This window comes from Mobula hypostoma, chromosome 7 (genome assembly GCF_963921235.1).
Source record: "Mobula hypostoma chromosome 7, sMobHyp1.1, whole genome shotgun sequence".
Lineage (NCBI taxonomy): Eukaryota > Metazoa > Chordata > Chondrichthyes > Myliobatiformes > Myliobatidae > Mobula > Mobula hypostoma.
In genome coordinates this window covers 47,922,850-47,947,840 of record NC_086103.1, presented here as the reverse complement: position 1 = coordinate 47,947,840, position 24,991 = coordinate 47,922,850, and the positions used below count along the sequence as shown (strand labels likewise).

The 24,991-nt window shown below is 41.3% G+C and overlaps 1 protein-coding gene across 1 annotated transcript in view; it reads left to right on the top strand.

Annotated features, from left to right (window-relative positions):
- rufy1 (RUN and FYVE domain containing 1) overlaps positions 1-24,975 on the top strand; it is a 41,492-nt gene extending 16,517 nt beyond the window's left edge. Inside the window, exons 10-18 of the mRNA XM_063053402.1 lie at positions 751-867; positions 1,170-1,337; positions 6,797-6,894; positions 12,252-12,371; positions 15,686-15,815; positions 18,339-18,433; positions 20,590-20,638; positions 20,908-20,985; positions 23,044-24,975. Of these exons, the coding sequence (XP_062909472.1) occupies positions 751-867; positions 1,170-1,337; positions 6,797-6,894; positions 12,252-12,371; positions 15,686-15,815; positions 18,339-18,433; positions 20,590-20,638; positions 20,908-20,985; positions 23,044-23,187 (999 nt within the window). The 3' untranslated portion in view covers positions 23,188-24,975. The remainder of the gene's footprint in view (positions 1-750; positions 868-1,169; positions 1,338-6,796; positions 6,895-12,251; positions 12,372-15,685; positions 15,816-18,338; positions 18,434-20,589; positions 20,639-20,907; positions 20,986-23,043) is intronic.
- Positions 24,976-24,991: the final 16 nt, after the last annotated feature.

Genomic DNA, 24,991 nt, shown 5'->3' with positions numbered 1-24,991 from the left:
ATTTGCTGGCTGAAAGACTACTAGGCACAGGGCTGCCTGATAGTTGGCCACTATGTTGCATGAGTGTCTGCAGATGCGAAGACTCTGATCAGATTCGATCTAGGGGCAGGTCTAATAACTACCATAATTTTGAAGTAGTGATGAGTGTGCCCTAAATGATATTTAAATTATTTGTAATGGCTGTAATATGATACGAAAATATTTGTGATTTCTATTGGTGACAAAGTATAGGTACTGCTAATACTGCTGTGGTTTTTTCCCCTCTGTATTACTATTTGAAAGAAATGCTAAATTTCGGTTAGAAGTTAGTGAAAATAAAGATGTAGATTTTCCTATCGCAAGTGCACGGACCCCCTGAAACCTATCCACGGACGCTCTGGAGGGAATTGAGGGCTGTGGGGAAAAGGCAGGAAGAGTGGAGCAGATTCCACGGCCAGAACAGTTATGATCTTATTGCATGGCAGAGCAGGCTTGATGGGCCAGGTGGCCTACTCCTACTCTTGTTTCTTATGTGGGTTCACTTACAATATTTAAGAGAACTTTGGATGAGAGAGGTACAGTGGGCTATGGTCTAGGTACAGAGAAGTGGGACTAGGAGGAGAAACCAGGTTTGCATGGACTAGATGAGCTGAAGGGCCTTTTTCTATGCTGTGGTACTCTGAATCTAAAGTAAATGCAAAGTAAGCTCCTGTTATTTGATACTTGCATTCTTATAAATTTCACTTATAAATTCGTTCTGACATTTACCAGGTGAGTAGACAAGATTCTGAAGTAGAGCTGGAAACGTACAGACAGACTCGGCAAGGTCTAGATGAAATGTACAATGAAGTCTGGAAGCAGCTGAAGGAAGAGAAACGACTCAGAACGGTAAAGAACCTTAATATTTCTCTTGAACTGGCAAATAACTTGTGTAAAACTTGATATTAAGCTTGTTTTATTTTAAAATTCAAATATATTATTTTTACTTCAGAACTGGTATAAAGTACTTCGAAAATGAATTGGATTTAGTGCTTGAAAATATTTTGATGCTTGTATAAGCATTCTTTGGTCTGATTATTTTGGCCAGATACTCCTATCAATGCGAGGAAGGTAATAATGTAAAAATGCAGCTTTAAAATCTGTTTGCATCTTTTAATTTGTGGTGATTTTGTAGAGGTTTGTTATTTCAGGAGCTAGAGAAAGAACTGGAATTACAAGTAAGCTTGAAGCAAGAAATGGAGACGGCCATGAAGTTACTGGAGAAGGACACTCATGAGAAGCAAGATTCGCTGGTTGCTCTGCGACAACAGTTAGAAGAGGTGAAGGCTATCAATTTGCAGATGTTTCACAAAGCCAAGGTATGGTTTGTTGCCTCCCAGATGCCAGGGTCAAGGATGTCTCTGATCGATTGCATGACATTCTGAAGTGGGAGGGTGATCAGCCAGATGTCGTGGTGCACATCGGTACCAATGACATAGCAAGGAAGAGTGAGGAGATCCTGGAGAGTGAGTATAGAGAGCTTGGTAGGAAGTTGAAAAGCAGGACCTCGAGGGTGGTAATCTCAGGATTGCTACCTGTGCTACGTGCCAGTGAGGGTAGGAATAGGATGCTCTGGAGGATGAACAAGTGGCTGAGGAACTGGTGTAGGGAGCAGGGTTTCAGATTTCAGGATAATTGGGACCTCTTCTGGGGCAGGTGGGACCTGTACAAGAGAGACGGGTTACACTTGAACTACAGGGGGACCAATATCCTTTCAGGGAGGTTTGTTAATGCTATTGGGGGGGCTTTAAACTAGATTTGCAGGGGGATGGGAACCACAGTACCAGAGCTGACAGTGTGGCTGGGGTGAAAATAAATGATGTTAAAAGTTCAAGCAAATCCACTAATAGAAAGGTTATGAGTGGTGGTAAAAATCTTCTGAGGTGTATATATTTCAATGCTAGGAGTATTGCGGGGAAGGCGGATGAGTTGAGGGCGTGGATTGGCACGTGGAATTATGACATTGTAGCAATTAGTGAAACTTGGCTACAGGAGGGGCAGGACTGGCAGCTTAATATTCCAGGGTTCCGATGTTTCAGATGTGATCGAGGCAGAGGAATGAAAGGTGAGGGAGTGGCATTGCTTGTTAGGGAAAATATTACAGCAGTGCTCAGGCAGGACAGATTAGAGGGCTTGTCTACTGAGTCCTTGTGGGTGGAGCTGAGAAACAGGAAAGGTATGGCCACATTAGTGGGATTGTATTACAGACCACCCAATAGTCAAAGAGAATTGGAAGTGCAAATCTGCAGAGAGATAGCAGGCAACTGCAGGAAACATAAAGTTGTGGTGGTAGGGGATTTTAATTTTCCATATATTGATTGGGTCTCCCATACTGTTAGGGGTCTAGATGGTTTAGAGTTTGTAAAATGTGTTCAGGAAAGTTTTCTAAATCAATATATAGAGGGACCTACTAGAGGGGATGCAATATTGGATTTCCTGTTAGGAAACGAGTTAGGACAAGTGACAGAAGTCTGTGTAGGGGAGCACTTTGGTTCCAGTGATCATAACACCATAAGTTTCAACTTGATCATGGACAAGGATAGATCTGGTCCTAGGGTTGAGGTTCTTAACTGGAAGAAGGCCAAATTTGAAGAAATGAGAAAGGATCTAAAAAGCGTGGATTGGGACAGGTTGTTCTCTGGCATGGATGTGATCGGTAGGTGGGAAGCCTTCAAAGCAGAAATTTTGAGAGTGCAGAATTTGTATGTTCCTGTCAGGATTAAAGTCAAGGTGAATAGGAATAAGGAACCTTGGTTCGCAAAGGATATTGCAACTTTGATAAAGAAGAAGAGGGAGTTGTATGACGTGTATAGGAAGCAGGGAGTAAATAAGGTGCTTGAGGAGTATAAGAAGTGCAAGAAAATACTTAAGAAAGAAATCAGGAGGGCTAAAAGAAGACATGAGGTTGCCTTGGCCGTCAAAGTGAAGGATAATCCAAAGAGCTTTTACAGGTATATTAAGAGCAAAAGGATTATAAGGGATAAAATTGGTTGTCTTGAAGATCAGAGTGGTCGGCTATGTGCGGAACCAAAGGAAATGGGGGAGATCTTAAATAGGTTTTTTGCGTCTGTATTTACTAAGGAAACTGGCATGAAGTCTATGGAATTAAGAGAAACAAGTAGTGAGATCATGGAAACTGTACGTCGAAAAGGAGGAGGTCATTGCTGTCTTGAGGAAAATTAAAGTTGATAAATCCCTGGGACCTGACAGGGTGTTCCCTCAGACCTTGAAGGAGACTAGTGTTGAAATTGCAGGGGCCCTGGCTGAAATATTTAAAATGTCGCTGTCTACAGGTGAGGTGCCGGAGGATTGGAGAGTGGCTCATGTTGTTCCGTTGTGTAAAAAAGGATCGAAAAGTAATCCGGGAAATTATAGGCCAGTAAGTTTAATGTCGGTAGTAGGTAAGTTATTGGAGGGAGTACTAAGAGACAGAATCTACAAGCATTTGGATAGACAGGGACTTATTAGGGAGAGTCAACATGGCTTTGTGCGTGGTAGGTCATGTTTGACCAATCTATTGGAGTTTTTCGACGAGGTTACCAGGAAAGTGGATGAAGGGAAGGCAGTGGATATTGTCTACATGGACTTCAGTAAGGCCTTTGAGAAGGTCCCGCATGGGAGGTTAGTTCAGAAAATTCAGTCGCTAGGTATACATGGAGAGGTGGTAAATTGGATTAGACATTAGCTCGATGGAAGAAGCCAGAGAGTGGTGGTAGAGAATTGCTTCTCTGAGTGGAGGCCTGTGACTAGCGGTGTGCCACAGGGATCAGTGCTGGGTCCATTGTTATTTGTCATCTATATCAATGATTTGGATGATAATGTGGTAAATTGGATCAGCAAGTTTGCTGATGATACAAAGATTGGAGGTGTAGTAGACAGCGAGGAAGGTTTTCAGAGCCTGCAGAGGGACTTGGACCAGCTGGAAAAATGGGCTAAAAAATGGCAGATGGAGTTTAATACTGACAAGTGTGAGGTATTGCACGTTGGAAGGACAAACCAACGTAGAACATACAGGGTTAAAGGTAAGGCACTGAGGAGTGCAGTGGAACAGAGGGATCTGGGAAAACAGATACAAAATTCCCTAAAAGTGTCGTCACAGGTAGATAGGGTCGTAAAGAGAGCTTTTGGTACATTGGCCTTTATTAATCAAAGTATTGAGTATAAGAGCTGGAATGTTATGATGAGGTTGTATAAGGTATTGGTGAGGCTGAATCTGGAGTATTGTGTTCAGTTTTGGTCACCAAATTACAGGAAGGATATAAATAAGGTTGAAAGAGTGCAGAGAAGGTTTACAAGGATGTTGCCGGGACTTGAGAAACTCGGTTACAGAGAAAGGTTGAATAGGTTAGGACTTTATTCCCTGGAGCGTAGAAGAATGAGGGGAGATTTGATAGAGGTATATAAAATTATGATGGGTATAGATAGAGTGAATGCAAGCAGGCTTTTTCCACTGAGGCAAAACCAGGAGAAAAAACCAGAGGACATGGGTTAAGGGTGAGGGGGGAAAAGTTTAAAGGGAACATTAGCGGGGGCTTCTTCACACAGAGAGTGGTGGGAGTATGGAATGAGCTGCCAGACGAGGTGGTAAATGCGGGTTCTTTTTTAACATTTAAGAATAAATTGGACAGATACATGGATGGGAGGTGTATGGAGGGATATGGACCGTGTGCAGGTCAGTGGGACTAAGCAGAAAATGGTTCGGCACAGCCAAGAAGGGCCAAAAGGCCTGTTTCTGTGCTGTAGTTGCTATGGTTCTATGGTAAGAAATGAAGCCAGATTTGACTCACTGACAATCCTTAATTAGCAAGTAACGTTGGAGCATGTGCAGTGTACGATGCAATGACCTTTCCAAGATTAATTTACATTAAGAACATGACTGGATAAAACAATAGGAACTATTATAGTTCCTGCATATGCCTAGAGCTGTGTACTATTCCTTAAAAGCTATTTTGAATTAATGATCCTTTGTCATTGATGTGATTGAAAAGAAAACTAAATCCATATTAGAACGGTCCAAGTATAATTTCCTCCCTTGATATTGGGAAAACATTGCTGAATTAGGATACCCCTTGCCGGAGAACTCAGATTAACATTTGATCAGCAGAAATGAGTGGAAGTTTGGCTGGAGAGTATTGAGTATCAGGAATAATAGGTAGATTGGAAATGGAGAAAATGGATTACCTGAGCAAGCAAAAAAAAAATGGAATGTTTAGTGGGAAATAAATGTTGGAATGGGTTTGATCGGTATTGCTGTGAGTTAAATTGTTTCCTATACTTCTACATATGAAAAAGAGAATGAGGGGTTTGCTAGACATGGAATGGGTTGATCATCTTAGAAGGAGAGGTTAGACAGGCTGGACTTGTATCTACTTGACCGAATTGTGTAAGATCCTGAAGGGCCTTGCAAGGGTGCATGTAGAGAGGATATTTTCTCTGTGGTAGAATCTAGAATTGGGGTCACTTCATTTTAAAATAAAAGGTCACCCATTTAAAAATGAGATTAGCTGCAATTTTGAGTGTCTTGAGTCTTTGGAATTGTGTTCCTGAAAGAGCATCGGAAGCTGAGTCTGAGTATTTTAAGATAATTTGTTTATTGATAGTCAAGGACGAGTGAAAGGCTATAAGACTATACAGTTGAGATTATGATCAGATCAGCTACCACTCATACTCTTCATGTCTATGTTTGTCTGTGGTGTGAGAAGTTAAAATGGAACTAAATGCAGTTGGTTTTGATTTGGTTTAGATATTGAAAATATTTTTAAAGGTTTTGGCATATTTTAGAATCCTTCTGTTAACTCTATCATAGACTGGGAGAAATAAATGTAGGAATAGGTGTGCAGCCCTTGAGTCTGATCTACCACATAATCAAATCATGGCTGGTTGGATCTTGACCTTGGCTTTACTCTTGTGCCTTTTCCCCTTTATCCTCACAACTTTCCTATAAAAGTCGAAACCTGTCATCCTCAGTTTTCGATATAGTTCTTGATTCACCTAATGCAACTCTGTAATTTCCAGATTCATGTCTTTGTGTTCAACACCTTCAGGTATGTCTTAATTTAACAACTATGCTTTCAGCTGTTTATTCACTTCATTGGGGAAGTACATATCAAGCACCTCCCACTTTACATTTTTAAAGTATTGCACCTCAATGAGAATGGCTCTCATTCTTCTAAATTTCAAAAGACGGAGGCCCAGTCTACCCAAACCTTTGAAGGCAGTTCAAAGGTTAATCCTCTGTCCCTGGAATTAACCTTTGGCCTGCCTTCAATACAAGGCTAACTTTAAAATTAGGGTTATTAATAATAAATACTTTATTGATCCAGAGTGGGAAATTCTTTAAGGATCTGTTTAAAGCCATAGCCATAAAGCCAAATTATTTGGAAGAAAAAACATATTGAGCATGATTTCTGTTTCCTGATTAAGGGACAGGCAATGCATCTCCTGAGCTCTGTTCAGGATTGAGAAATTGCATCAACAAATTTAGTGATCTAAGATAGGAAATCAAAGAAGCATCAATTCCAGCAAAAAAAACATACTGAGCTGCATTATTTTGCCTTCAGAACTGACAACAGTTTAACACAATCTGAATCATTTTGCAAGAATGGTGAAAGGAAACATTAAAAGTAGATCAGAAATAGATTTTGGTGCAATATTCAGTACTTTGTCATCTCCCTATTTTTCAAAGTAGTTAAGGATTTAAATACTGGCAAACCTCTTAAGGTTAATTTGAAAGTATCATAGAATGTGTGATAATTTGTTCCTTTGGTAAATCATGTAGAACTCTGATGGGACAGTGCAACAGAAGACAGAAATGATAAACACTTTGGAGCAAAAGACGAACCAGATGATCAGCGCCACAAAACAAATGGAAGAAAGGTACAGCTAAATATGCAATATTTTGTATCAAACTAGTAATATATTTGCATGTAATATGGGTATATTTACACTTTGAACAACTTATTGGTGATTTCTTCATCATGACGAGGAATTGATCAAAACATTTCATAGTATATTTGGTAACATACATCAAAGTTGCTGGTGAACGCAGCAGGCCAAGCAGCATCTATAGGAAGAGGTGCAGTCGACGTTTCAGGCCGAGACCCTTCGTCAGGACTAACTGAAGGAAGAGTGAGTAAGGGATTTGAAAGCTGGAGGGGGAGGGATAGAGCCGAGAGCTGGACAGGTGATAGGCAAAAGGGGATACGAGAGGATCATGGGACAGGAGGCCTAGGGAGAAAGACGGGGGGGGGGGGGTGACCCAGAGGATGGGCAAGAGGTATATTCAGAGGGACAGAGGGAGAAAAGGGAGAGTGAGAGAAAGAATGTGTGCATAAAAATGAGTAACAGCTGGGGTACGAGGGGGAGGTGGGGCCTAGCGGAAGTTAGAGAAGTCAATGTTCATGCCATCAGGTTGGAGGCTACCCAGACGGAATATAAGGTGTTGTTCCTCCAACCTGAGTGTGGCTTCATCTTTACAGTAGAGGAGGCCGTGGATAGACATGTCAGAATGGGAATGGGATGTGGAATTAAAATGTGTGGCCACTGGGAGATCCTGCTTTCTCTGGCGGACAGAGCGTAGATGTTCAGCAAAGCGGTCTCCCAGTCTGCGTCGGGTCTCACCAATATATAAAAGGCCACATCGGGAGCACCGGACGCAGTATATCACCCCAGTCGACTCACAGGTGAAGTGATGCCTCACCTGGAAGGACTGTTTGGGGCATGAACTTTCAATTGCGGCGCCTGCCATTGATCTCGGCGGCTCCAACACCTGAGGACATATTCAAAACCCGGACTCCAGCAACGACCATGGACACATTCGAAATGATTACGCAACCACCAACTGCGACTCCAGCCTTGAACTCCAGGCCGGGTCTTTATGTGCTGCTGTTGTGACTCCCGTCTCCCCTTCCCCCACCACCACTCTGCAACCCCGTCTTCCTCAGATCCCACCGTCAACTCCTGGGCCCTCAGAGGCTCCATCTTCCTCTCACCCCAACCCTCCCCTCTCCATTGACACCCCCAGCCTCCCCCCTCCCCCCTCTGATCCCAGCTCTCATCCGTGCCGGGTCTTTACCATCCCCTCCGACCTTCAACTGTCGGAGGCAGAACGCTCTGTTCTCAGTAAGGGCCTCACGTTTGTCCCCCTTCGCCCACACCTCAGCGAGTTCCGTGTTCGCCACGATGCGGAACTTTTCTTCCGCCGTCTCCGTCTCCGAGCCTACTTCTTCGGCAAGGACTCTTCCACCCCCACCGATGACCCCTTCTCCCGTCTTCAACCCTCCTCTTCTTCATGGACACCCCGCTCTGGTCTCCTGCCTGCTCTGGATCTCTTTATTGCCAACTGCCGACGGGACATCAACCGTCTCGACTTCACCGCACCTTGTCCCCATTCCAACCTCACTCCTTCGGAACGCTCTGCTCTCCACTCCCTCCGCACTAATCCTAACCTTATTATTAAACCCGCTGATAAAGGGGGTGCTGTTGTAGTCTGGCGTACTGACCTCTACCTTGCCGAGGCACAGCGACAACTCGCGGATACCTCCTATTTACCCCTCGATCGTGACCCCACCAAGGAGCACCAGGCCATTGTCTCCCACACTATCAACGACTTTATCCGCTCAGGGGATCTCCCATCCACTGCTACCAACCTTATAGTTCCCACACCCCGCACTTCGCGTTTCTACCTCCTACCCAAGATCCACAAACCTGCCTGTCCTGGCCGACCTATTGTCTCAGCTTGCTCCTGCCCCACCGAACTCGTTTCTGCATACCTCGACACTGTTTTATCACCCCTTGTTCAATCCCTTCCGACCTATGTTCGTGACACTTCTCACGCTCTTAAACTTTTCGATGATTTTAAGTTCCCTGGCCCCCACCGCTTTATTTTCACCATGGATGTCCAGTCCTTATATACTTCCATCCCCCATCAGGAAGGTCTCAAAGCTCTACGCTTCTTTTTGGATTCCAGACGTAATCAGTTCCCCTCTACCACCACTCTGCTCCGTCTAGCGGAATTAGTCCTTACTCTTAATAATTTCTCCTTTTGCTCCTCCCATTTCCTCCAAACTAAAGGTGTAGCTATGGGCACCCGTATGGGTCCTAGCTATGCCTGCCTTTTTGTTGGGTTTGTGGAACAATCTATGTTCCGTGCCTATTCTGGTATCTGTCCCCCACTTTTCCTTCGCTATATCGACGACTGCATTGGCGCTGCTTCCTGCACGCATGCAGAACTCGTTGACTTTATTAACTTTGCCTCCAACTTTCACCCTGCCCTCAAGTTTACCTGGTCTATTTCCGACACCTCCCTCCCCTTTCTAGATCTTTCTGTCTCTGTCTCTGGAGACAGCTTATCCACTGATATCTACTATAAGCCTACTGACTCTCACAGCTAACTGGACTATTCCTCTTCTCACCCTGTCTCTTGCAAAAACGCCATCCCCTTCTCGCAATTCCTCTGTCTCCGCCGCATCTGCTCTCAGGATGAGGTTTTTCATTCTAGGATGAGGGAGATGTCTTCATTTTTTAAAGAAAGGGGCTTCCCTTCCTCCACTATCAACTCTGCTCTTAAACGCATCTCCTCCATTTCACGTACATCTGCTCTCACTCCATCCTCCCACCACCCCACTAGGAATAGGGTTCCCCTGGTCCTCACCTACCACCCCACCAGCCTCCAGGTCCAACATATTATTCTCCGTAACTTCCGCCACCTCCAACGGGATCCCACCACTAAGCACATCTTTCCCTCCCCCCCCCTCTGCATTCTGCAGGGATCGCTCCCTACACAACTCCCTTGTCCATTCGTCCCCCCCATCCCTCCCCACTGATCTCCCTCCTGGCACTTATCCGTGTAAGCGGAACAAGTGCTACACATGCCCTTACACTTCCTCCCTTACCACCATTCAGGGCCCCAAACAGTCCTTCCAGGTGAGGCATCACTTCACCTGTGAGTCGACTGGGGTGATGTACTGCGTCCGGTGCTCCCGATGTGGCCTTTTATATATTGGTGAGACCCGACGCAGACTGGGAGACCGCTTTGCTGAACATCTACGCTCTGTCCGCCAGAGAAAGCAGGATCTCCCAGTGGCCACACATTTTAATTCCACATCCCATTCCCATTCTGACATGTCTATCCACGGCCTCCTCTACTGTAAAGATGAAGCCACACTCAGGTTGGAGGAACAACACCTTATATTCCGTCTGGGTAGCCTCCAACCTGATGGCATGAACATTGACTTCTCTAACTTCCGCTAGGCCCCACCTCCCCCTCGTACCCCAGCTGTTACTCATTTTTATGCACACATTCTTTCTCTCACTCTCCTTTTTCTCCCTCTGTCCCTCTGAATATACCTCTTGCCCATCCTCTGGGTCACCCCCCCCCGTCTTTCTCCCTAGGCCTCCTGTCCCATGATCCTCTCGTATCCCCTTTTGCCTATCACCTGTCCAGCTCTCGGCTCTATCCCTCCCCCTCCTGTCTTCTCCTATCATTTTGCATCTCTCCCTCCCCCTCCAGCTTTCAAATCCCTTACTCACTCTTCCTTCAGTTAGTCCTGACGAAGGGTCTCGGCCTGAAACGTCGACTGCACCTCTTCCTATAGATGCTGCTTGGCCTGCTGCGTTCACCAGCAACTTTGATGTATGTTGCTTGAATTTCCAGCATCTGCAGAATTCCTGTTGTTTATAGTATATTTGGTACTGTTTCTTGACTTGGTGAATATTTGGAATGATATTCTGTAAAATAGAATATTCCAATATTCGTTTTTAGCACATTTGCTTAAAAGTTGCTAAATTATGTTTGTTGAGAATTGCAATTCCCTTGTTAATCACTGGAATAACAATTTGGGCTCCTGGTGTTTGATGTACCATGATGATCTATTTCAGTTTTCTCAATCCATTGGAGATAAACATTGATCATCTGTCTCTAAACTTGATGCAAGATATTGTTTTGAAATCTACTTTTGTCTTGCAGTTTGATTGTTTATTTATAACCTTCCCTTTACATCTTCACTAACATCTACCCTTCCATCCATTGATTGCTTGTCTGAAGCTGTCCTGTTGATGAGTTTGAGTAGCCCAAACCTTTGAAGGCAGTTCAAAGGTTAATCCTCTGTCCCTGGAATTAACCTTTGGCCTGCCTTCAATACAAGGCTAACTTTAAAATTAAGATTATTAATAATAAATACTTTATTAATCCAGAGTGGGAAATTCTTTAAGGATCTGTTTAAAGCCGTAGCCATAAAGCCAAATTATTTGGAAGAAAAAACATATTGAGCATGATTTCTGTTTCCTGATTAAGGGACAGGCAATGCATCTCCTGAGCTCTGTTCAGGATTGAGAAATTGCATCAACAAATTTAGTGATCTAAGATAGGAAATCAAAGAAGCATCAATTCCAGCAAAAAAAACATACTGAGCTGCATTATTTTGCCTTCAGAACTGACAACAGTTTAACACAATCTGAATCATTTTGCAAGAATGGTGAAAGGAAACATTAAAAGTAGATCAGAAATAGATTTTGGTGCAATATTCAGTACTTTGTCATCTCCCTATTTTTCAAAAAAAGTTGCATTAGCTTTAGCTAATAATAAAAAAAGTATTAGCATTAGCTGATACTTTGAAGGAAGAAGGGAACTTAAATCACTTTTCCCAACTAGTCTTGTGAATTTCATGAGCTGAGTTAACACGGTATTGGTGAGTGACACTGTACAAGAAACTGAAGTTATGTTCAGAAACAGCTATTATCCTTCAACAATCAGGCTCCTGAAACAGTGTGGAAAATTTCACTTCCTCAACTCTGAACCATTCCATAATCTGTGGATTCACTTTCAAGGTCTCTACAACTAATTATCAGTATTATTTTTTTTGCACAGTGCATCTTCTTTTTCACGTTGGTTGTTTGTCTGTCTTTGTGTGTAGTTTTATCATTGATTCTGTTGTATTTCTCTGTTCTACTGTTCCTGCTTGCAAGAAAAGAATCTCAAGGTATTATATGGTAATGTATATATACTTTGATCTTTCAATTCATGCACAACAAAGGAATGCTGAAGGAGCCCATATCAAAAGCAAACAGTTGGTGGAAAGTCAAAACAGCATTATTGCTTTGAACAGGAGCTAATTCTTGTGTTGCTAGTTAATAATTACTAAATTATTTTTCAATTAGTTCAGTGCAAGAAGAACTTAATGTTTATTATACCTCCTAATCTATGTACTTGTTAGAATTGCTTTGTTAAATCTTAGATTGCAACAGTCTGAAAGAGCCAGAAAGTCAGCAGAAGAAAAAAATGGAAGGATTAAACAGGAATTTGTTAGCAAGATTGAGAGTCTCCAGCAGCAACTTGGTGAACTGGACAAACAACGGTAAGGAATCAGAACAGTAGATTTAATAAATAAATGAAGTTTGCACTAATAACTAAAGCATAATTTCAATACTGAAAACAAATGGAATGTCTGAGAAAGAAGCATAAAATTTATAGGTGCAACAATTTAGTTTATAATTTAATACATGAAAGAAGCAATAAATAGATGAGTGAAGCAGATTGATGTTAAAAAATGAAGAATCGGTGAGCACAGACTTTTATTAAAAAGAGCTTGAATTATTAACTTGAACAAATAGGTTACTTTCTTACTGTGAAACCAGGAAGTTAAGATCATTATGCCACTGGAAAGTGTTGTGAGCTATGACTAAGTTTGGTCAGACAATTTTGGCTTACAAATGGCCTTTTAGCATTCCATAAGACATAGGAACAGAATTAGGCCATCTGGCCCATTGAGTCTGCTTGCCATTCAATCATGGCTGATCCTTTTTTTTTCTCTCCTCCTTAACTCCAGTTCCTGGCCTTCTCTCAGTAACCTTTGATGCCATGTCCAATCAAGAAGCTATCAGTCTCTGCCTTAAATACACACCCAAAGACTTGGACTCCTCAGCTGCATGTGGCAACAAATTCCACAAATTCACCAGCCTTTGACTAAAGACATTTCTCCGCATCTCTGTTTTGAAAGGGTGCCCCTCTATCCTGAATCTGTGCCCTCTTGTCCTCGACTCTCCCACCATGGGAAACATCCTGTCCACATCTACTCTATCTAGGCCTTTCAACATTTGAAAGGGTTCAGTGAGATCTCCCCTCATCCTTCTGAATTCCAGCGAGTACAGACCCAGAGCCATCAAACATTTCTTGTATGATAACCCTTTCATTCCTGGAATCATCCTTGTGAACCTCCTCTAAACCCTCTCCAATGGCAGCACATCTTTTCTAAGATATATATCTCCCAGCACACACACCCTCAAAAAACACACAGTTTTCTTTGGGTTTAAAGTGAAAATAGTATACTGAATAGAGGCAGTTGGAAATATTAACAATCATATCATGATTGACTTCCTAGTGAGAAGTCATCAATGTAACAGCATCGAAGAAATCTGTGTTTTTGAAATTTCCACAAAAGGTTATCTTTAAAGGCTGACCTCTTGAAATATTTCAATGATCTCGTAAAGGCTTTGAAGTGTAAGGTGCTGTATCAGTGATGCTACTTATTCAGTGTTTTAATATGCATTTGTAACTTGGCAGAACATTGCAGCGTGATATCAAGCAAAACATTTCAACACTAAGCTAAAGAGAGGGGTGAAAGATTACTAAAGGCAAATTGAAGTTTCTGCAGCTCACAGGATGAATTGATAGAGCTTTCATGCATTTCTGTAACTAAGTGTGCACTTTGCTGTTCATTGGAACAGAATTAATGCTATTTGGTCCATTGAGTCTGCTCTGCCACTTGATTACCATTGATTTATTTTCTCTCTCAACCCCATTTTCCTGCCGCCTTCTCGTAACCTTTGACGCCCTTAATAAATAAGAACTTATTAACCTCTGGTTTAATTTAAATATTCCCAATAATGCTTTATGTCTCTGCCTTTAATTCCATACTTCCCTTCCATTTCAGTGTCTTATCATCCTGAGGTTTATTGCTTTCTTTGAGATATTTTGGCTTGGGATCAATTTCATATAACTTATGTTGTCTTGAATCTGTGAGAAGAAAACAGGCAAAAATTGGTTGTTCCCAACAATACTTTCAGGACAGTGAAACCCCTTTTAGAAATACTTTCAGAAACCCCTTTTACTGGGTATCTCTGGAAATGCGGCTCATCGACCCCTCACTAACAGGCACTGGACTTTGCAGTGAGAAACCTGCCTTTTTCAGGCTCCGTATGTCTGGGGTGTATCCCACCCTGTAAGGTTGAGATGTTTTGCCCACCCAAACCTCGGTTTGTGTGAATGTTGTGTGATTTTATTGCCCCCTGCAATCACCTATTGGCAAGAAATAACATATCCTACCCTGCATACAATTATAAAGTATATTTATGAACGTTAACTTAACCAAAGAGTTATTAAAGAAAAGAAAGAAAACAACAAAAGGGGCCTATTATAACTAAGCAGTCAAATGTGCACATAAGTTGGAGCTCATCTTTAAGCTGTCTGTAACTCACACGCTGGTCCCTTGGCCTGTGTGAAAGCGCACACCACCTTCCGAATGTCACTCGAAATCCATCTCGGAACAAACAAGTCTCCCATGGTCTTTCCTCCTTGAAGCCATTCATCTGCACAAAGCACCTTGTGCAACAGGGACGGCATCTTTAACTATCTTCCCCCTCGTCTTCTCCCAACTCTCGCCAAAAAAAGACCTTAACCCACACCAACACACATAAAAGTTGCTGGTGAACGCAGCAGGCCAGGCAGCATCTCTAGGAAGAGGTGCAGTCGACGTTTCAGGCCGAGACCCTTTGTCAGGACTAACTGAAGGAAGAGTGAGTAAGGGATTTGAAAGTTGGAGGGGGAGGGGGAGATCCAAAATGATAGGAGAAGACAGGAGGGGGAGGGCTGGAGCCAAAAGCTGGACAGTTGATAGGCAAAAGGGATACGAGAGGATCATGGGACAGGAGGTCCGGGAAGAAAGACAAGGTAGGGGGGGAACCCAGAGGATGGGCAAGGGGTATATTCAGAGGGACAAAGAGAGAAAAAGGAGAGTGAGAGAAAGAATGTGTGTATAAAAATAAATAACAGATGGGGTACGAGGGGGAGGTGGGGCATTAGCGGAAGTTAGAGAAGTCGATGTTCATGCCATCAGGTTGGAGGCTACCCAGACGGAATATAAGGTGTTCCTCCAACCTGAGTGTGGCTTCATCTTTACAGTAGAGGAGGCCGTGGATAGACATGTCAGAATGGGAATGGGATGTGGAATTAAAATGTGTGGCCACTGGGAGATCCTGCTTTCTCTGGCGGACAGAGCGTAGGTGTTCAGCAAAGCGGTCTCCCAGTCTGCGTCGGGTCTCGCCAATATATAAAAGGCAATACTTATAATATAGAAATTATAATGTATTCTAATACAATATAGAAATGAAATACTTCCAGCTTAGCAGTAAAAATCATAATCAGGGCATTACAGCAGTATGGAGCAGCTAAATTGATCCCAGGTACTGCTTTAGAGGAAGGGTCTCGGAATGAATATCAATTTTGCTATTGATAAAATGCTTTCTTAAATTCGGTGTCTGATTGGCTGCTTTCTGATTTAATGTAGAAGAATAAATTATGAAAGCAGGCTGCATTATCAATATCTTGTACTGAAAATTACAAGGGAACTAAATTCCAGTATGCTTAACTACAATGTTTTTTTTAAATCTGTAGATCTATTTTGGATTCTGAACTTAAAGCAGAGAAGGAACAGAGACAAAGTCTTCAGCTGCAACTGCAACAAGAGAGAGATGCAACATCCCAATTAAAAACCCAGTTGCAGCAAAGGTCAGGGTTGGAGAAGGTAAATGTGCAATTTCCTGTTTTAAGACAGCAGTAAGTGTTTTGGAAAACTAGCCTTTTGAGAGAGAAAATCAAAGAATTGCGAGATGCACTGAAGACTCAAAAAACTAGTACATGTTTACTGTCATGAGTCATGCAGTATGGGAATGGACCCCTCAAACCATCATTGCCCATTTGCACTAATCATTTGCATGCCCACCCAGTCCTCTTTCTGAGACTCACCTACAGCTACATTCCAGAAACAATTACAGTGGCCAATTACCTTACCGTTCCAAGCTTTTTGGAAGTGGGAGAAAGCCCACGCAGCCACAGAACATGTGAACTCTGCACAGAATTCCATTTTAGGACTGGAGGAAAATCTTGGGGTTCTTTCAAGATGTACTTATGATTTCACTAGCAAGCCCTGAGGGAATGTTTCCCATCTATCTAAAGAGTTGTTAGAATTTACAATGATCAGAGAGGAAAGTTGGTGGGAAACTAATTGGAGGAAAGAATAAGGTTATTTTTACTCTTGATGTTTGTTTGCATGGTTTCACCAGATAAGTTTTGTATCAGTAGTTCTACATCTGCTTTTCTGGACAAATGTAAATGAAGTGCATTTCTGCAAACACAAGTTGTACTTGCTATTTATTGCACAGTTAAGTTTCTTACAGTGGATTTTATCAATATCTTGACAAGAAAACTCAGAACATGATTTATCTGTGTATTTGTTCCATTTGGATAGCCAAAACTGTGCAGTAGTTGTTGAGACTTTGTACGTTTTTTTCCTACTGAATTAACTCTGGAATTTACATAGCATTAAAATGCCACAGTTTACTTTTTTCTGTCAATCTTGCTTTTCCTTTATGGATTCCTTGGATGATTTCAATAATTTTAATCCTAATCTTTAACTTCAGCCATACTGTGATTGATGTAAGGAAAACATTGAGAAGATCATAGATATCAATTGTGAATGAGGTTCAAAGGATCAATTTAATATCGAAGAAATGTATACAATATACATCCTGAAATGCTTTTTCTTTGCAAACATCCGCGAAATCAGAGAAGTGCCCCAAAGAATGAATGACAGTTAAACGTAAGAACCCCAAAGTACCCCCCAGCTCCTTAGTAGCAGTGAGCAACTATCCCCCCTCCCCCCACCGGCAAAAAAAAGCAAGCATCAACACCCCCACCGAGCACTCAAAGGTCAGCAAAGCAATAGCAAAGACACAGACTTGCAGTTACCCCAAAGACTTTGCATTTCATCTGGCATTTGACATACCACAGGCTCTCTCTCTCCCTAATAAGGGAGAAGGAGGGAGTCTCCATTTTTCACCAGCGAGCGGGGAGGCATAACAAGCAACTCTCTGGTTTACGATGTTAAAAGTCCGTTACATTGCTTTTTCTGAGCTCTGTTCCCAAAGATCTCAAAGATCCCGGGTCTTTGGACACATAACAGATACCCCGACTTCCCAGACAACGCACGGGTCTCCTGCCGTGACACCAACCCTCGATCCACTCTTCCCTCGGGCCCCGAGATCTTAGCCTTCAAATCCGAGTTGGGCTCTCAGGCCGAATCCTTGGCATGCCGAACAGTGGCCAGTCCTGAAACCCCGAGAACGGGTTCCATTTCCGCAAAGAACCGAAGTCAGCGTGTAACTCCAGTCCTAACTCTCTTCAAGAAAGTAATTATCCGCATTTGTTAACCTCTACTAATTACTATGTGGTGATAACATTAAATATCAAAATCAATTTTAGAGTCCTTCTGTTGAAGGGAATTGAAGAAAAATTGTATGTTAAACCATTCAACAAAATGTGAAGTCGCTTACTGGGTGCATCATGAAAACAAAGGCTGTCTTTTTATATAAATTGGATACCTTCATACTTTTTTATAGAATGGCCAATTGGTGCCAGATACCATGTGCGTTTCATAGGTCTAATTGGACCAAGCTGTTTCTTTCCATATGACACAACATTGTAGCCATATTTTCTATAAATAGTCATCAGCCTTCCAATTGCAGTGGTATTTTTATTTTATGTTCCCATTCCATTGTAATTTAGAAGAGAGGTTTACCTGTCATCTTGTTAACTTTGGAGTTTGAGAGTCAAAGAAGTGTCTACAAAATTGCTTTCGTGAGGCTCTGTTTCAGTATTATACAGTATAACCTTGTCTACCACAATTGGTGGCAGATGAGCAGATTAATTAGCTTTCTATAAAAATAATAACCACCAACATCTTGTAAGCCCATTAAAGTTTCAAGGGAACACAGGGAAACAGAACCAAGTGAGTTTAAAGAGAGTGTAAGAACTGGGGCCCCAGTCAGTGGAAATTGGTGAGCCAAATGCCAGGCAATCAACATTTACAGATGTTTGGGTAGCCAAACATCTTTACTGTGATGTTAAAGTGTCAGTTTTGATGTGGCCCTGATAGGACATTATAGTGCAAATGTGATGTCATAGGTGATTTGAAATGTATCCTGGTTTCTCCAGTTAGGTAGCTGACCCATATTCAATGAAAGTGAAATTGTTCACTCATTTATAACAGGAAATGCAAAGATTGCAGGATGAGAAAAAAGAACTGCAAAAGATCTGTGAAGAACAAGAACAGGCCTTGCAAGAAATGGGACTCCATCTTAGTCAGTATGTCACTGCTCTTATTCTCAATGCTTACTGGATTTTAAATAAAGGGAAAACAAATGCCCAAGTTAGAAAATTTAAAGTTTGGCTAAATGTTTTTAAGTGCAAGTTTAAGGAAAACTTGAGAACTTAAATATGATTTCTGGTTGACCATGTAGCCTTTGAGATTGCTCTGTTATTCATTAAAATAGTGGCTGATACTTCAATACCATTTTCTAGTACTGCCCCAAATCCCTTGATTTATCATAAACTCAACTTGAATTTTGAAATTTTGATAAGCTTGCACGTAGGAAGTTGGTTAACAAGTAATTGGGGGGAGGGGAGGTAACATCCTGACGTAATAGAGTATTGGTTCTTGGATAGAACACACAGAATGGGAATAAATGGATCTCTCTCTGGTTGGCAGACAGTGGTATTGGGAGGGGGCCAGGGGTGGGGCCAATGCACTGATTATGGTTCAATATTGAAAATGTGAATAAATGTTAAAAAAAGATAAAATCAAATGTTAAATAACTTAAAAATTGGTTGGAATTGGTGGAGACAGTGCCCTCCATTCTCCACACCAATCCCAACCTTGCCATCAAACTCTCAGACAAAGGGGGTACTGTTGTAGTGTGGCAGAGTGACCTCTGAGGCCAGATGGTAACTTTCAGACACCTCGTCTTACTTACCCCTTGAAAAGAACCCCACTTCGGGCCATCATAAAATTGTCCCCGAAACCATCACTAATCTCAGCTCTGGAGAACTTATGTCCACTGCCACCAATCTCACAGTTCCCTTACCCTGCACTGCTCATTTCTACCTCCTACCCAAGAACCACAAACCTGACTGTCCAGGTAGGCTCATTGTCTTTGCCTGCTCCTGCCCCTGGCCCACTGAACTCATGTCCACATAACTCAACTCCACTCTATTCCCCTTGGTTCAGTCTCTTGCTATTAATCCGCATCACTTCACATGCTCCCAATTTCAACAATTTACAATTCCCTGGTCCTAACCACCTCATTTTCATCCTGGATGTCCGGTCCCTATACCCTTCTATGCTGCATCAAGAAGGCGTTAAAGCTATCTGTTCCTTTCCCAACAAAATACCCAAGCAGTTCTCCACCACCCTTTTACCCTTTTTGGTCTGGCAGAACTGGTCCTTGCATTCAACAATTCCTCCTTTGGCTCCTTCCACTTTCTCCAAACTCAAGGGGTAGCCATGATCCTACCACAAAACACATCTTCATCTCCCACCCCCCCCACTCTCCACTTTCTGCAAAGATCACTCCATCCATGATTCCCGTTTCCATTCATCCCTCCCTACTAATCTCCCTCCTGAAACATCCCTACAAGTGACAAAAATGCTCCTCCCTTGCTGCCATTCAGGGCCCCAAACAATTGTTCCAGGTGAGGCAACGCTTCACCTGCAAATCTCTTGGGGTCATATCTGGTGTTCTGATGTGGTTTCCTTTTACATTGGTAGGATCCAAAGTAAACTGGGGGACTGCTTTGTCGCGCACTTCTCCATCCGTCAGAAGTGGAATTTCATGGTGGCCTACCGTTTTAATTCCTATCCTCATTCCCATTCTGAAATGTCGGTCCTTAGCTACTTTGAGGGTTGAGGAACAACACCTCGTATTCCATCTAGGTATCCGCCAACCTGATGGCGTGAACATGAATTTCTCCTTCCAGTAATTTTCCCCTCCCCTTTCCCTCTACTATTCCCCATTCTGGCCATTTACCTCTTCTCCTCACCTGCCTATCACCTCTCCCTTATGCCCCTCTTTCTTCCCTTTCTCCCATGGCCTAGTCTCCTGTCCTATCACATACCTCCTTCTCCAGCCTTTTAACTTTTCCACTCACCTGGCATCACCTATCACTTTCTAGCTAGTGCTCTTTCCCCTCTCCCAATCTTTTTATTCTGCCATCTACCCCCTCCCTTTCCAGTATTGATGAAGGATTTTGGCGTGAAACATCGACTGTTTATTCATTTCCATAGATGCTACCTGGCCTCTTGAGTTCCTCCAGCATTTTGTGCGTGTAACTTAAAAATAGGTTTAAATCTTTATTTCATGGTTCAGTTGCAGAATTTTTTTCAAAAGCTTTGACACAAGTATATTGATAAACTGATCCAACAGTCTTACATTGGTGATATTCAATTTCTGCCCCCCTCCCAGATCAAAACTGAAAATGGAGGACATTAAGGAAGTCAATAAGGCATTAAAGGTATATGATCTAATATTGTCTTCAATTTCAGGTCAGTTAAGGTTACATTTTTTTAATGTATTTAGCCTCTTTATGTTCAGAACTATTTAGCTTGGTTTTGAATGGGGGTAATTCAGGAATGTTTAGAATTATCTTGTTCCTCTCAGTAACTGGCATTTCATCAATTAAGTGGAAAAAATTTTTAAAAATACAATATAGCTAATATAAATGAGTTGATCATCACTTGGTTCTTTCTTTAATCTATAATGGAAAAACTGGTTTATTGACAGGGAAATGCCTGGCTTAAAGATGATGAAGCAACATCTTGCAAACAATGTGAGAAGGAATTCTCAATCTCCAGAAGAAAGGTATTGCTGACATGGATGCTCAACTAATTCCTTAAGATCAATCTGGATTTTAGATTCGCACATGTAATAATATGTTGCACATTCAGTTTCTTCTTTTCAATCTTGCATGTGCTCATATACTTCATTCTTGTACTGATATATAATTTTGACATTACTCGCATTTCCATCTTCCTAGCTTCATGTTCCTCACTTCTCTCTGACCTTTTTTGTTCCCATGGCTAGTTAACAAACCTGAGTGCCTTTTATACATTTCTGATGCAGTGAACTATATCAGTGCGTTTTTCCAGCAACTCTGTGGTATCTGATATGATTCCTGCAACAAAATTGAATTATGTGTAAATGTAAAGTAATGGGAAAATAGTAACTTCAATTTAATTTTCCCCGGCTACAGGCCACTATGTCTGATCTGCTTGTGCTGCTATATAGTTTGGTAAGAGACTATCAGTAATTGCTACTCACAATTTTCCAGTATTATCTGAGTTGGAGGGAGGAGTGTGGTGGGATGGGAGGTTACCACCAGTAAGGTTCATCTAGAGAATATCAAAACAATTAAGTTTTATTCTAATTTTGATAAATTTGTGGCACTTGCGCAAGGTACTGATACCTTGCCATGTGGAATATTATGTTTTTAAAAAGGATGGGAGACAATATCTTGCAGGGATGATGCCTGATAAAGATGTCAGAGTTTTTTTAGCAAAACATTAGTTCTAATTGATATATGTACCCGGCTGGAAGCCCAAAAATTTATTTATCATATATGATGGGAAAGCACTAGATCCTTTTTAAGAAGGAAGAAATGTTTTTTCATATAAAAAAAAATCTGCTAAAGTTGGAGTTTAAGAAATTTGTAATTTGGATTCTTTTTAAGAATGGTCATAAGAGCAAAATAAAACTTAAAAAGAAATCCCAGTCCCCTGCCACATCTATTTTTTATGCTGAAATCTATGAGAAAATGTCTGGCTCGATGATGATAAATCTTGTTAAGTTGAAGAATATTAAGTTTTCTGAAGTTCTTGATACAACTTGCTTTTCGTTTTCTCTTATTTCCCTTCTCAAGATAACTTCCATCATTGAACACAGGCTAACTACATTCTTTCCTAAAAAGCCATTTCATATGAACAAATTAATTATTCTCATGGCTGAACTTCACTTGGCTCTCCTGGAGTGCCAACGCTTGCCAGAAAGAGCGCAGAAATGATTGGGAATTGTAATCAAAGTTGCTGCCCATTCTTGCCAGTGACATTAATTATATAACCCATGATGTTATCATGGTCGGGATGAGGCAATTTGGTGCAACTCTACTCTTTGCACCTATTTTCTTTTCTTAGAAGTTGAACATTCTGAAGATTCACTGCCGGGTAAACATGATTTTCTTCCACTCTTGGAAGAATCAAAACCAGTAATTATGTGCTCTGCACCAGAAACCACATTGCCTGGTATCAGTTGAACCAAGTTCATAATCTTAAGTCATATGATCCAAAGTGAGTTTCAAAAATTTGATACATGCCGTCACCTAGTAAGATCATTTCTACATCGTAACATCACCACTGATGCTATACATCATCTTTTGTCAGCTTCAGATCTGTTGTCTGCAATAGAGTCCAGACAGTGATTGTAAATTACAGCAATTCTCATTCATCTATTAAACTGTGCTCATAGCTACATTGGAGTACTGTTTTACTTAAAATTAGTTTTAAATTGGCACTTTTTCATCCTTCCATAGCCTTGCACTCCCTATTTTTAGTTTGTCTGTACTTGGGCAAAAGTGTTACCATTGAAATAAGAATCACTTTGGATTGCACTGACTTAACTAAATAGATTTGGGCCATAATGTTTAAAGTTCATTTCTGGCTTTTGGATAAATCTCTACTTGTCATTTCCATTGACCAGTTTTCTTGATGGACATGTGTGAAATAAGCCAAAACCTTATATTTAGCTGAATAGATTTAGGTTGTAACTGTTTTTCCCTCACCTGTGTTTCTAATCATTCAGCACTAGTAAATATCTAAAATTGTTCAAATAAGGTTTCTAAACCTATTCTTCCTTGCCCTTTCCTAGCATCACTGCAGAAACTGTGGTGATATCTTCTGCAACAACTGCTCCAGTAACGAATTGGCACTTCCTTCTTACCCAAAGCCTGTGCGGGTCTGTGACAGTTGCCATACACTACTACTTCAGCGATGTTCTTCAAATGCTTCCTGAAGAGATGACAGCAGAATTGTACCAGCTGTTGGTGCTTGCTCATTTTAGCTCTACTGCATCAGTAAAGGCATTAAGTTCAATGCCAAATACTTCCTAAGGTCACAATTGAAACCTTCATTTGTCTAGGCAAAAGGGGTGGTGTTAAATGGATTGACTGTTCTAAAAGATAGAATATTACTAATAACATTTTGCTTTACAAGTCCATTGGATTTCTGTGTACCCTTTTCTTCACTCTGGTAATGAATGTCACGTGTAATGATTGTTAAAATGGTTTTATGGGTCTGCAGCATATTTGTATTTCAGAGCTATTTTTCAGGGCTGTATGTACCTTTGGTCAATAATAACATTCACTACTTTTAATGCTGTGTGAGACTTGTTTACAGGACGTGTAAGTGATCTGGTCCTGTTGAAAACGATATTCAAGCCAGAGCAAGTTTTTTTTTGGAAAGTTGTATCCTGGAAGATTTATATAAGTCCACTAACTTTCTTCCCCTAAATGTATTAAATATGGGCTAAGTATAATGTGAAGGCTTTGCTCAGTGGTCTCATTTTCACTAAGCTCTGCTTTATACTGTGCAGAACTATTAAATTACCAAGAATTTGGCAAACAACTGTTCTCCATTGAGCGCTAAATAGTGAACCAAATGTTAATGAGCTTTGATTTTTACTCTTGTATGTGTATTAACTACTGTACTACATTTAGGATTTAAATTGTGTCCATTAAATTCAAGTCCATTTACATTGTCATAGGACAACATCTAGAACTGAATTCAACAATCCAAGGTCCTTATTCTTCAGTTTGCGCTTTAATGATTGTATTTAGCCCCCTTAGGTTTAAGGTTCTGATGTAACCCTAGATAAATTGTGTATCCCTAAATGTTTGTTTTCATCGCTAGTTACAAAGTATGTGGACAATATATCTCTGGCTTTTAACTATTAGATAAGCAAAAATCACTTAGCATTAATCAGTTACATCCTCAGACTGTTATAGCATAAATCAGTGGTTCCCAACCACCGGGCCACGAAGATGAGTCAGCTGCACCTTTCCTCATTCTGTCACACACTGTTGAACATGAACATAGGGTTGCCAACTGTCCCATATTTGCTGAGCTATCCTGTACATTGGGCTAAATTGATCTGTCCCACAGGGGACTGCCCTTGTGTTCCTATGAAACTGTAAGTGGAAATGGTGTAAAGCAAAGCAATTACCATTAATTTATATGGGAAAAATTTGAGCATTCCCAGACCCAAAAAATAACCTACCAAATCATACCAAATAACGCAAAACCTAAAATAACACTAACATATAGTAAAAGTAGGAATGATACGATAAATACACAGCCTATACCAAGTAGAAATGTATGTACAGTGTAGTTTGTCAACAGTCGCAAAGATTAAACAAAAACCAATTTATAGGAAAAAATCAGTGTGCACACAGGTGCCCGCGCAAGGCTTCATGGTTATGGAAGTCTTTCTCAGGATAAACACAAGTGTCCCATATTTGATTTGATTGCTACTTTTGTCCCGTATTTGGGAGTGAAAAAGTTGGCAACCCTAACAGTAAAAGACATGTTGGGATGAGTTTAACTCTACTTGAATACCCCCCCCCCCCCCAAGGTCAGCCAGCAAGAATATTGTCAATATTAAACCAGTCCACGGTGCAAAACAAGTTGATGACCCTTGGTATAAATACACCAAAAAGCCATGCCCTCTATACCCTGACCTACCAAAATTAAAACTAGTGAAAAATTAATGTTACCATTGCCTTATTCAAGTTTACAGCATGATTTTGTTAAATGCTTTT